Raw genomic sequence first — 13871 nt, 5'->3', positions numbered from 1 at the left:
GTAATTAAATATGATATAGTCTCAGTGGAGACTTATTGTGATGTTATCATAAATCAAGATATTTGGAAACATCATTTAAGTCCATGATTTAAACAACGTGTGTGTGTTTTTGTGTAAAAGTGAAGATACTGTTATTACAGCTGTAAATTCTACATCCTTTTTGTTTTGGTGTCACAGGAGGTGCTGACCTTTGCAGCGTGTGACTTTGATATGAGCGTACACTCAGCTCTGCTATCAAAGGCTAATCAGTGCAGTGCTAACGCTGGTATGTGACCGTTCAGCTGTGGTGTGTAACACTTATCCCACAGATGACTTGGTAATGATATGAAAGGAGAGTACTTAGGTCTAAAGCCGTGATAATCCAAGTATGAGTCAAGAACCAAATATTTTTGCTGAGTCAGTCACATTTATTTGAAACTAATACAAAGCCAACAATAAGGATGGCTTTCCTTACAGACAAATTAGAAACTTCTACTGTTTCTTTCTTGTCATTTAGCAAAAATCTATTAATTGGACATTTTTTTATATTATCGGAAGAGGGTATTAATTCCTTTATTGCAGCAGTACAATAACACAACAAACACAATACCATTAGTAGTGCAAGTGAGATACAAATAAAACAAATCATGGTGGCTTTAAAAAGGAAACTCACCTTAACAAGCATTATAAACAAATACAAAACTTATCCAAACAACAAAAGTAAACAAAAAGCAAACAATAAAAAAAAGTGGACAACATAAATCAAGCAAAGACATTAAATAAATAAAACAATGAGCAGCACAAATGGCTGTGTTCATTGTTGTGAGTCCCTTCAGGTGAGACTGCTTTCTGTCAGGTGAGGAGAAACCACGCATGATGCTTACTAACCACTCAACAACAATTTCAGCTACAAAAACTGCAGTACTGAGGGAATTTGGAATAATGGGGAAAAGAATAAACACACTAAGAAATATTTTTTACTTCTCCAGTTTCTTCCTGGCCACCGCTGCAGTGAGGGCAGCCCCCGTCCCGCTGCCTCCCTCTGATGGCAGGAAGCTCACGGTACACTGAGGAGCCAACATTTTGACAGTCTGCTGGAGGACTCCAGAGAAACTAAAAAACAGCAGCAGAATACAAAACTGTTAATTCTTTATCAATTTAAGTAATTTGGAAAAGCAATATAAAGAGAAATAAAAAACTAAATAATAATAACAATAGATTCAATCAGTATAGCGCCTTTCAAGGGACCCAAGGCCGTTTTACATGGTGAACAAACAAACAAACTAATAAAAGGGGCAAATAGTAAAGTAAAACAGTTAAATAAATAGCAGTAGGAGTGGAAGCAGGGGGACTGTGATGGGTTAGGGGTCAAATATAAATAGTGTTGTGCCTGAAGCATACCACGACTACAACACATGAAACTAACTCACTGTGGATGTAGTTTGTAGAGTGACCCGTCCACCCCCACAGTGATGTCCAGATGGTCCAGTCCTCGGTTCTCTCTGATCTTGTCGACCACGGCGGCCAGCCCTGCCCCACAAAGCTGAGCTGCTCGATGGGACACTGCCCCACAAACCTGTACAACAATGAGAAACATTATATCATTGCAACACTTACTGACTGTTGCTGCCACAGTTTGCTCAGCCAAACAATACCATATCACTTCTCAAGCAGCAGATCATCCCAAAGGGAGGTTGCAACAGAGAACATGATTTTCTGGAAAAAGTGTCAACATCTCTTAAACTTTCCCTGGCATTTGAGACAATTTCGAGACAAGAAATAGGCCAGAAGTGGTATGTGAATCTACTGTGATGGAGGCTTTAGTCTTGTGAGATGTAGTCTGACTGTGGGAGGCTGCTAAAGTAGTAAAATCGATTATTATTTAAGGTCCTTTACACTAATATTTTAACGATTTCTGGCTGATTTGACTGCAAGCATACTATAGACTAATTGATTGACATCTCCCTGTCCCTTCTGCTAGATTGTTTTGCACCCATAGGGCGGGACAAATAACACCTTTGTTATTAATTGGTAAATGAAAATGTGTGACCTAATATTTTTCCATCCAAGCTTGAGCCCAGCTTCCACATTGGCAGAGATCTATCAGCCAGAAATACTGTGTGGGAGGCTTTAATACATTACATTACACTACATGTTACTTGTTAGATGCTTTTATCCAAAGCGACTTACATACTCAATACTGTGGACAATCCCCACAGGAGCAATTTGGGGTGAAGTGTCTTCAGGGACACAACAACATGCTGACTGCAGTGGGGTTTGAACCTGTGACCCCCTGATCCCAACACCAAGGCTCTATCCACTGCGCCATACGCCTCTCTATCCAAACATCATGGAGAATTACTAAAGGAATAGCTATAAGGTTTCTGATTATTTTCTGTCTCTTACCTCTTTGACAATGATGCTGTCGTCACAGGTGCTGTCGAGCCCCAGCTGCTGGAGAACAGATCTGACCTGCAGTAGAGCCACGCGGTCACTAGGGGGGACAACACAGTTACACCATTACAGTATGATGCAGCCACACATTTACAATCACACACACTCATAATCTCCACTGGGGCGTCTGCTAGAAATAAGAATAGTGATATGATTTGAAGATTTAAAATGAGTTACTTCAGGTGAAAAAGAGAGACATTTATTTTGTGAAATTAGAAATATGGATACATTTGCAGTTGTAGTTTCGTCAACACACACACACAAACACACACACACACACACACACACACACACACACACACACACACACACACACACACACACACACACACACACACACACACACACACACACACACACACACACACACACACACACACACACACACACACACACACACACACACACACACACACACACACACACACACACACACGCAGCTTCTCCTACCTCTCTATTTGTGACAGGTCTTTGGTGTGGAATATTCCCGGTGTTTTTAAAGCTTCTGTGACTTGTCCTCTGAACAGCAAACCTCCTCTGGTTAAATTCAATAACACCTGACGAACAACTTCACCTAAATACATCCCACTGATCAGCTTTTCAAACCTGCACACACACAAAGACAAATATCATGTGTTCGATCCACAGAGACCATGATGAACACCGGATCAAACTATCAAACTGTTGAAAAGGTCTGTATACTCAAAGACTCACTGGAGCGGGGAGACACATACATTGGTGGTTAATCAAAGTACTACAGTATACTTTACATGTAAGCAGTACTTGTTATTCACTTGAATACTTTCTGCTACTTTATACCTCTTCTCCAAAACATATTAGAATATTTCGATTATTAATACAAATTATAAATCAACTAATACATTATAATGTATTTGTATAGATTAAGTTACCAGCTGCAACATTAAAGACACATTATTATAATAGGATTCTGAAATGGGCCATTCTGCATACATTTTTTTTCACTTTTGGTACTTTTATTATGTATTGATGGTAATACTTTTGTAGTGATGTTTTCTCACCTTTGTTTTCCAGGGTTCAGTGAGTTTTGGTCGACCTCACTGTCATAATGTGTGATAATGTCATCCAGAAAGCCATCGTCACCCAGACCCCCCCACTCTGTGTTTATACACATCTTCGGTATCCCAGCATGCTCTTCCTTCTTCTCTCTTTCCGCTCCATCATCCTGCTGGGAGCAAGAAACAAATCAGGGGGTTAGATGTCTGGTTTATCATCCACACATGATTTCAACAGCTCACTTACTGTACAAAACTAAAATATTTGTTCTACCTTTTCCTCTCCTTCTCTTTCCATTTGTCCTTTCTCTTGTTCAATCTTCTCAATGTTCTTCAGCTCCTCCATGTAGCACACATTAGTGCCAGTTCCTGTGAAACGAAACCGCATGTCTAACATCCAGTAAAATACAGTAGTGGACAGTAACTGAATACATTGACTCAAGTTATTTACTAAGAGGTAAATACTAATATTGCATACTGTTCTACTTCACTACAATTATTGGTTAACTATAGTGACTTTAAACATTCAGATTAATAATAAATATATAAGCAACAAATATCAGGTATTGTTATAGATTGAGATAAAAGGATTTGGACCTTGGTTAAATGTAACTAAATTGAAGTAATGAACACATTGATGCATCAATAATCATAATTACATGATTGATGATGATAATTACATTACAAAAACATGTAAACACCCTGAATGTCACAAACCAGCAATCAGTCCAATTTCACACTGAGGGTCTTCACAGGCGCAGCTCATCATGGTCCCCACTGTGTCGTTGACCACTGACACTATGTCCAAGTCAAACTCCTATACACATTTGTGTGTGTACACAAACACACACATTCAGTACATAAAAGGAAAGACATTTATACATGACTCAACATCCAACAAAACACAAACAAGTGTAATGAAGGTGGTCTTTGGTGGGGAAGGCAGTTTGTGCCACTACTCATGGGCTGGGCTCTCTTTTTTGTTCTGTTGTGTTATTTACTCTAAGGTATATAAGAATATAGTGAGTGTGGACTTCATTTGTCATCATTATTTACATTAGTTTGTGGCAGATGTAACGTATCTTGCTTCTGCTCAGATATTAACACACACCTCATCTGATTCAGATCATCATTATGAAACACTGGCCCTGTTGAAGAGCTACAGTGTTCAAAACATTGGTTTGTTTTATTTATTATTCAGGCCCTACAAGAAAGGCTTTTTACTATTTCCTTTCTGGTTACTTGTTCTTATATTTTGGATAAGATTTGACTCACGTTGCGTCTCTTGATGGCTTCCCTCAGCATGCCAACAACATTGTGTCCTTCACAGTCTGTGGCCTTGAAGCGTTTGGTCCAGCTCACCAGTGTGCCCTGAGGAACATACATAGTGGAACAAGGTTCAAAAGTTGTCATCCTTTGGATGAGACAAGGCACATTTCAACAATGAGATAATGTATCTGTTTACTTGTGTTTTATATTATAAGTATTTTGGGGGGTTTTCTGTTGATGTCACAAATTAGACTAACATCACTGATTATATGTGCTACATAAACTGGGCCATTATATTTTTTTAACTGTGCAATACTCACATCACTTTGGCATAGTTGCTGTATTACACTGTGCATTTCCAGCAATAATCAGTTATTCAGCATAAGGATCATTACTAATAGTAATGAACTACTTTTACTACTGTATACATTGTCGTTTAAGTACTTTTACATATTAATTGCTGCACGTTTTTACTTTACCTTCTCGATTATACACATTAGCATATTTCTTTATTTCATTCAAAGATGGAGCAACATTCACGAAATCCAAATACAATCTGCGGATTAATAAAGTATTTCAGATTCTTACTGTTTTTGAGGTTTGGCCCAGGAAACTACACTCCACACTTACTGTGTCAATCCCTGCCTGCTCGCAGGGGAAGGAGAAGGTGAAGCCTGCAGGAAGACGGGCGCTCTTCATCCCCATGTAGTCCAGGAAGTCACCTACACACTGCGCTATATGATCAAACAACTGAAGACCAACAGAGAAAGAAGGCTTTTTAATGAGAACAAGATAACAATTATGTACTTTTAATGCAATGTTGTGTTAAGAAGCAGAAATAAAAGGTCAAATGACTTTCCTTGAAATAAGTGTATTTGCTGTATTGACAGTATTTCACAAACCAAGCCAAATGTTCATGTTATCTGCCTGGATTATTTAGCTCAAACACTGCAGCAAAATGTCCTACCTCTTCTCCACTTCCCTGCATTATCTCCACTGGTGTGGGGTAGATCTTGTGGTTGAGTCTTGAGTTCTGTAGCAGACCTTTTTTAAGGTCCACCAGCAACGCTCTGAAGTTTGTTCCTCCCAGACCCAAGGCAAGGTACTTTCCATGCTCTGCCAAAACACAAACTATTAGCTTACTGATTACCTGGTTTTATATCACTATATGTATTCATGGGCAAATATGTAACAACAACTTTACAACAACCTTAAAGCGTTGATTGTGTAATGTTAGTTTCTAACCTGTGCCATCGGGTGTTTGGTACACATAAGAAGGCAGCATTTTGACAGCAGAGGGGCCTTTACTCTTCAACCCTGCCTCCAGCGCCCCCCTCATCCTCTTCTTCACCAACAGCAGCTGCTCTCCGCTCAGTCTGAGGGGCGACAGCGTCTCATCCACCTGGGATATTTAAAAAAAAAATGTCATGCCATATTATAATGTGATTTACTGATCTTTGTCCTGATGCTCAATATGTTTTATTCTCAATGAAGCGTTTTATCAAGTCGGTAGCATTAATGATGATATAAACGTCTACACTGGAAAAGACACCATTTATATACACACATATTTTCCTAACCTGTCGCCTTTGTGATGCCAGTCTTTGTGCGACGGCTGTGACCAGAGCGGCTCCTTTGCTGCTGCCGCCGTCTGAGAGCACAAACCTGACATGGCACTCAGGAATCAGCCGCTGCACCACTTTATGGAGACGATTAGCATACCTGAAAGTAAAGGAGTCTAATGTTTAAGATCTATGGATAATCTGTAGCAGCTGCAAGTAAAAACAATTCCAGGTGATGTTTCTCCAATGAAATAAGGCAACATATGATGAAGATTTTGGTGAAGAAACCAATAACACTTACCGTGGATGCGTCTTGTAGACAGTCCCATCCACGCCAACAGTGATTCTTAATGTCCTCAAATGCCGGTTTTGCCTAATTTGAGTCAGGATAGCTGCCAGTCCTGCAGCCACCAGGTTTGAGGACCTGAAGGACACTATGGTGCTGACACGTTGGACAGCAATGCAGTCGTCAGGTGTTGGACTCAAATCAAGATCCACAAGAATATTTCTGGTGTTCTTCAAACCGTGTTTGTATCTGGAATAGACAGAAATGTGTGGCGTCAACTGCTTTTACACAGAGGGATTGTAAAACACACACAAATACAGATAACTTACTCCTCCATGGCTGCTACATGTGCAGTGGTTATCTTTCCTTTGGTCCTCAGAGCATCAGACACTTGTCCTTCAAACAGCAGTCCAAGTTTTGCCATCTTTAATACAACCAGCCTCACTAACTCCCCCAGATACATCCCACTGACCATCTTCTCCAAACTGCAGTTAGGAAAACAGGAACAGAATGATTATAAGGTTGATATTCTCCCATCACATTTTATATGATGAAAAACACAAAGTCAGCTTATGTCCTCACATTTGTTTCCCAGGGTTGTTGGAGGCTGCGTCCACTTCCCTGTCAAACTCTGTAATGTAATCATTCAGAGCGCCATCGTCTCCGAAGGCCCCCCACTCCGTGTTCACACACATCCTGCCCTCGTCCCCCTCCACCAGGTCAATGTGATGCAGTTCCTCCATATAGCATGCATTGGTGCCACTACCTATACACACAAACACACAGGATACTCATATTCAGGGACGTGCACAGGTACGGGCTAATGTTGCCAGGGCAACGGCCCGTTTTGCCTCTTTGGCTCTGGAGAGAGCGAGAGTTTATTTTAATGTTTTCTGTTGTGGCCGAATCAACATGATAAGCCCACAATTAGTAGCGTCTCGCAGCGGGAAACACACTTTGTCAGCGCTGTCATCTGCCGGTGCGTTAAGACCACCTCAGTGTCGGATTTTGGAAACTTGATTTTGAGTTGTCTCATGGCAGTTAGGGTATAAGGGACAAACCAGGGGACTTAACTTCCTCTTGATACCGTTGGTTATTTACAAAAAAACACCTAAATAGAGCCTACTTGTTGTGATTGTGTGTTTCTTTTCATCTGTAAACTCCTTCAACGGGGCCGCTCGCTCTCTTTTCTTGATCGCCCTCTCATGGGTGAATACTTCACTGTCCCGCTTTATTGTAGGATTTCTGCCATGTCTCTACCACTTTAATAAATAAGTAATTAGATACCTTACCGTTACTGGCTGCGCTCATAATGATAAGAATAAGAATAATGCGTATTGAACTGGTTTCATTAATTAGTGAGTTTATTTAAGGTAGCCTAATTAGTTAGAAGCAGGGGTTAAATTGGGATTTGATATGTGGGGGGGGGGGGGGGGGGCTCTGTGTGGAGGTGCGAGAGGGGGGGGGGGGCAGAGGTCGAGGATCTCATTATTTGACCTTAAAGGTGGGGTAGGTACGTTTGAGAAACCGGCTCGAGATCGCTAGAATTTGAAAATACACAACCGGAGAAAATCTGCCACTTTATAGAGCCCCTCCTCCAACACACACGAACGCGCACATGACCAATGAAGGCACGAGATAAGTTTGTGCCCCGATGGAAGGCTGACAGGCAGGTAGGCCATGACATTTTTTTGTGGATTTTTTGTCAAAGCACTTAAGATATTCATTGCTATCGGGATGTTAAGAGCATTCCATGGAATATAACAAAAAGTGTATCTCGAGCCGGTTTCTGAAACTTACCTACCCCACCTTTAAGGGATATAGGCCTACACTGTGGCCCTAAAGCAACTGCTCCATTATCTGTATCAAATGCAGACATTGATGCCACCAAATGTCACAATAAAAATAGAAAGTACTACAAATAAACTGGAATTCATTTACATCTTCAATTATTAATATATATACACGCTGGCAGCTCTGGGAGGGAAAACATTTTTTTGACTGTTTGCGCTCATCCTAATTTTCGGCCTTGATGTAACAACATTCATAATTAAGTCAAGGTAACACCCTTTTCACCCCGGTTACACTTTTCATTTGCCCTGTACAATGGGCGCTGTAAGTGATGAAAGTGGGGGGTGTTGGCTTATCAGGCATCCGCAGCTCACAACCAAAGTGGGTGTGGGATCGAGCGAGAGAGATAAATGCAATTTATGTAAACAAATATTTCCAAGGCACTCTTTTATAATTATTGGGGTAAACAGGTTTGAAATCATTTCAATGTATACTATAGGACAGTAAACCAAAAATATCGTTTAAAACTTGAGAGATACAAAAATATGCATAAATAAATGTTAACTAAGTAAAATAAAATATGAATGAACAACAAATATAAAATAAGTTGCATTTATTTGGTATTAGCTATGGTAGGCTATTGGTTATGTTCACATACTTATTTGATTATTAAAATGTAAACCATTCTTTTTCATATGGGTGTTTTACGGCCCGTCCACACAGCGGCGTGCGTTGACAGCTTCACCATTCACTTTGAATGGGGTGACGTCACTTTGCTGGCGTGGCTCGCTACAAAAGTTGAGCAATGTTCAAGTTTTGAAGCCACGGCAGAAGCGTCAGCCAATCGAATCATATGCCAGTACAAGCTCTAGCCAATCAAACCGCTGCTTGTATGTCAGGGGCGGGAGATTAATGTGATTGGTTGTTGGTCGAGTTTCAGACACGCCCGCCGGCAAGCTTCAACGCACGCCGCTGTGTGGACGGGTCGTTAGAGTTGTACCCCCTAGATCAGGTCTCTAGTAATGTGTGCTCTACGTGCACCAGATTGAAGCATTTTACTTTAAATGTTCAAACATTTCTTCCCGGGGGGGCATACCCCCGGACCTCCCTAGAGGATGTGATGTCCTCACCCCAATTAAAACATGTTCATATAATACTGAATACATTTGAAGCCTTTTTGATGTATATGACCTATGTCAATACGTTTCTGTTTTTGTAGTGCATTGGTCTTTTGTAGAGATTTTTAATTCATTTTTTATATATTCTATTGTGTATTCCTTGGATACTTTTATTTGTTCTACTGAACGATTTTCTGGCAGGGGGGGGTGCCAGCTAAAATCTCACCTAGGGCAGCAAATTGGTTAGAACCGGCCCTGATGGTGTAGGAAACGGGCTCCGTGTTACAAGACGGGTCGGGGGTTTGGTGGTACCACTGCACACACACACACACACACACACACACACACACACACACACACACACACACACACACACACACACACACACACACACACACACACACACACACACACACACACACACACACACACACACACACACACACACACACACACACACACACACACACACACACACACACACACACACACACACACACACACACACACACACACCGCTGCAGACTCTCTGCACGAAGGAGCCACGGTGCTGCAGCTCCTGATCGGAGCAGAGACACACGTTCACTAAGTGGAAAAACTATATCCTGTCACAGAGATCTTCTATTTTAAATTTTAAAGTCAACACATATCGACCCTAAATAAAGTCTATATTAAGAACGAGAGATGTTTTGACATTATGGCTTAAACAAATGACAAATGAGCGAGGGCGATGAAGTCAGAGCATCGTCCTATGTGCCGGGGCTGAGCCCCGGACAGCCCCGAACAGCCCCGGCCCAATTTAACCCCTGGTTAGAGGCCCTATTTTATCAGTATGTCTGGACTGCAAAGCAGTTACAATGGTAAAACTACATTAGAACAGAATAGTCCCCATTTTGTCTGTAATAGTTACTAACATTAGATATTTTAATGAGATATGGACCGCAAAACTAAAAATGTCCCTGATTTTCATTTTTGAAATTAAGTCACCGAATGCAAGTAGTCGCCTTAGTTTATTTTGTTATGAGATGTGAATTAGTGTTCAATTTAGTTGATGTAATAAATAATCATTTGGTTTCTTTTACATTAAAAAAAGGTCTTATGTTTTTTTTCGGGGGGAGGCCCTTTTTCCAGTTTAGAGCAATAGCCCCTCCAAATGTCTGTGCACGTCCCTGCTCATATTCATTACTTTAACTAAACATGCAACTTTATGGAGCAGTACTTGGAAATAGGAATACCTTTGCGCATGTCAAAACACAAATGAGCTCTGAAGCAGCACCCAAAGGAGTTGCAAGCCTCAATCTTTACTCTAAAAGTGAATCAACTCACCAACGATGAGTCCTACTTCACAGTACCGGTCATCAAAGCCGCAGGTCATCATGGTCGCTACAGTGTCGTTAACCATGGCTAACACCTCTACATCCATACCCTGCAGAGGGAGTTTCAGAGTATAAATTAACGTCTATCAGCTGCAGTATCTTGTATGCTGAAGGATGTGCAGTCAGCACTAAGCAGACATGTGTGTGACTCAATTCATTTGGTAATAAGTTCAAACAGCCATCTTACCCCAGTCCTGTTTACAGCCTCTCTGAGGGCCTGGACCACATCTTTACCCTGAACACCTCGAGCCCGGAAGTTTTTACTCCAGTTCAACAATAATCCCTACAGAGAAGAAAAAACATTATAAGAAAATAGTAATAAAGGAACAGGTACAGGTCATGAAAAACCGATGCAAGTACCTGATTTAAGGCGGATTGTTCACAGGGGAAAGAGAAGGTGAGGGCCAGAGGATGTTTCTTCTCCACACTGATCTTCTTCTCATGCAGGAAGTCCTTCAGAGACTCTGACACGTGGTCAAAAAGCTGCAGACAGAGTCAGACAGAAGAAGGTTTGCATGTGTAAAATGTTAGACGACCCCTCTGTTGTTTCCCCCTTCTTAAACTCTTTTGTAATTTTGGTCCAACACTCCTCACATTCATGGAGTCCCTATTCAGCATTTTCTGTTCCCTCAATTTAAACCCCTCTTTTATTTCTCGACACTTCACCCTCCATGTTTCCTCTCCTCCGTACCTCTTTTCCACTCCCAGTGAGTAGCTCCTCAGGTATGGGGTAGGTCTTCTCCTCCATCTCCACTCCTCCTCTCCTGACCCCCGTGCCCTCTCTCACTTTAACTTGGAGCACCTTAAACTTGGAGCCTCCAAGATCCAATGCCAGAAAATGTCCTTTCTCTGCAGGAGTGGAGAAGAGAGGCAAAAATGTATGATCAGCACTGTACTGTATGTGTGTTAATATGTTTCTTCACAACAAATTGACCTAAACAAGTGTGAAAACTCTTAATTTGAGCTACCTGATCCATCAGGAGTGGAGTGCACGTGTGTTGGCAGCATCTTCACCGCTGCTGCAGCGTTGCTTTCCGCTGAAAGGCCCTTCTTCATTTCAGCCTGGAAACGAGCGGAGATGTCGCTTAGCTGGTCGTCATGGAGATGCATGGCGTACATAAACCTGTCCACCTAAAAAACATGTAAGGACAGAAACAGAGTGGTTAGCAAACAAAAGCAAAAGGCAATGAGGCATACTAATGTGTTCTTACTTTATTTTGTTGACAAGACACACACTTTGGAGATTCACTTAGTCTTCTTTCTTCAACCCTAAAAACTTAAGGTTTGTCTTCTTCATAATTGTGAGGATTTGGTCTGGATTGGAAAAGTTATCCATCATCAGCAAATGGTATCTTTTATCTTGAAGGTTTGCATGTGGCAAATGTCACAAGGTCTGTTGCAGCATGTGCTAAACTCAGGTATTATTCTTGTATCAAAAGCTCAAAGGTCATTTTGTTGTTTACAGTAACTTATCCCAGGACCTGCTGCTTGAAAGAACATGTTAAAGGAGAAGCAGGAGACTATTTACCACTAGAGACTAGGAAATAAAGGGTGTTCAAATTAAATTGCTCAAGAAATTACAAAAAAAGGGCATGAGTCAAGAAGTCCCACTCTGTATACTCATAGCCATATTATGTGTACAGTCAGCAGCTCGACTCACCGTGGTGCCATGTTTAAAACACAAGGTTCTGGTAATCACAAGTGTGAATGTGTGCAGTGTTTTTTTCAACACTTTGTCCCTGAGAGAGTTTGTTTGTTCACATCTGCACAGGAGCAGTGCCACCGCCCGCCAGGGAACAATGTTAATCATTGCTCAGGAGAGACACATGGTGACACAGTAACTAATAATGATTATGGAACCTTGATCATCTTTCACAACAGCTAGCGTCTTATCTTTTGGATTTGGTAAAGATAGTTGTAGGAACGTCTGCAAACACTCAATAGGTCAAGTATCTAATACAATATCAGGAGTAGTTGGATCCCTTTATAATAATAATACTGCCAGAAGGCCCCACTTTGAATAACGCAGCACACATTAGAGCCATACATGAGAAGTACATATTTAACATTTTAAAAGAAATGTGTTTGTGGACTTGCTCCAAGTTGCACATGCATGTCAGATGTCAGATATAGCAATATAGATTTGGATATGAATTTAGAGAATTTTGTATATTATAAATTGAGGGATTATGTTTTTAAGAGAGGATTCTGTTTAAATACACATCAGCAATCTTTCTCAATTTCATACATTTTTCTTTGTAGGGGATTACATTTGGAAAGTAGTCTTTTTAGTGCTGCAACTAGAAAAAAAGTTTAGTTGTGAGCTAGCTCTTACCTTCTTGGTCGGGTCCTCCTGGAGTTTGGAGAAGAAGGACACAACAAGGTGAACTGCAAACATCTTGACGTGCAACACACACCACTTGGTTTGTTAATGAGTCTGTGTTCCTCTGTCAGTGGGCAAAACAACTGCACACACTTCAATAAAAACAGTAAAACACAGTTCGGTTTGTGCACAAGTTGAACTACAGTCTGTTGTTTTTCTCTCCTGGCAGACTTGTTTTGATGTGACTGACTGAGTCCACTGAGCAGAGCCTCCACTCTAACTTAATCATTAACAGCAGGCCAAACCCCTTCATCTCATCATTTCCTTCAATCTCTCCGTCTGTCCGCCCAACCCTGTCTCCTATCTTCAGTCCAACATTAGACCTCTACCCAAGTTCTAAGGAATCTTGCAACACCAGCAATGACTTAACTCAGCAAAGGTCATGAAAATGAGGAAGTGCAATTTAAGCTTGGCCCCATAACGTTGACATAAAAAATTATAATAATGTGAAAAATACCTCTATCTTACACCAAAAACAATAAAGTTTAGTTATATCAAGACTGCATTTTGTGCAACTGTGTGAAAGGGTGCACAAGACATTGTTTAGACACTTGAACATAACTACAATAAACATTTAGAACAAGCTTTAAAAAGACCACTTAAATTGGTAAAGAAGGGT

At 40.9% G+C, this 13871-nt stretch overlaps 1 protein-coding gene across 1 annotated transcript; it reads right to left on the bottom strand.

The window, feature by feature from the left end:
- Positions 1-536: 536 nt before the first annotated feature.
- Positions 537-13446, bottom strand: LOC139432835 (hexokinase HKDC1-like). The gene is made up of 21 exons (XM_034075169.2): positions 13205-13446; positions 11838-12000; positions 11561-11718; positions 11230-11352; positions 11057-11152; positions 10820-10919; positions 7167-7350; positions 6914-7069; positions 6600-6833; positions 6317-6458; positions 5982-6138; positions 5704-5852; positions 5367-5486; positions 4743-4838; positions 4185-4284; positions 3742-3836; positions 3474-3640; positions 2884-3039; positions 2386-2473; positions 1410-1555; positions 537-1092 (listed from the first exon to the last, which is right to left on the bottom strand). The coding sequence occupies exons 1-21, from the start codon at positions 13265-13267 to the stop codon at positions 957-959; spliced, it is 2829 nt and encodes a 942-aa protein (XP_033931060.1). The 5' UTR covers positions 13268-13446; the 3' UTR covers positions 537-956.
- Between the last annotated feature and the right edge of the window lie 425 nt (positions 13447-13871).

Source organism: Pseudochaenichthys georgianus, chromosome 3, assembly GCF_902827115.2.
Source record: "Pseudochaenichthys georgianus chromosome 3, fPseGeo1.2, whole genome shotgun sequence".
NCBI lineage: Eukaryota > Metazoa > Chordata > Actinopteri > Perciformes > Channichthyidae > Pseudochaenichthys > Pseudochaenichthys georgianus.
The sequence above is the reverse complement of the archived record's forward strand: the minus strand, read 5'-3'. Positions and strand labels throughout refer to the sequence as shown.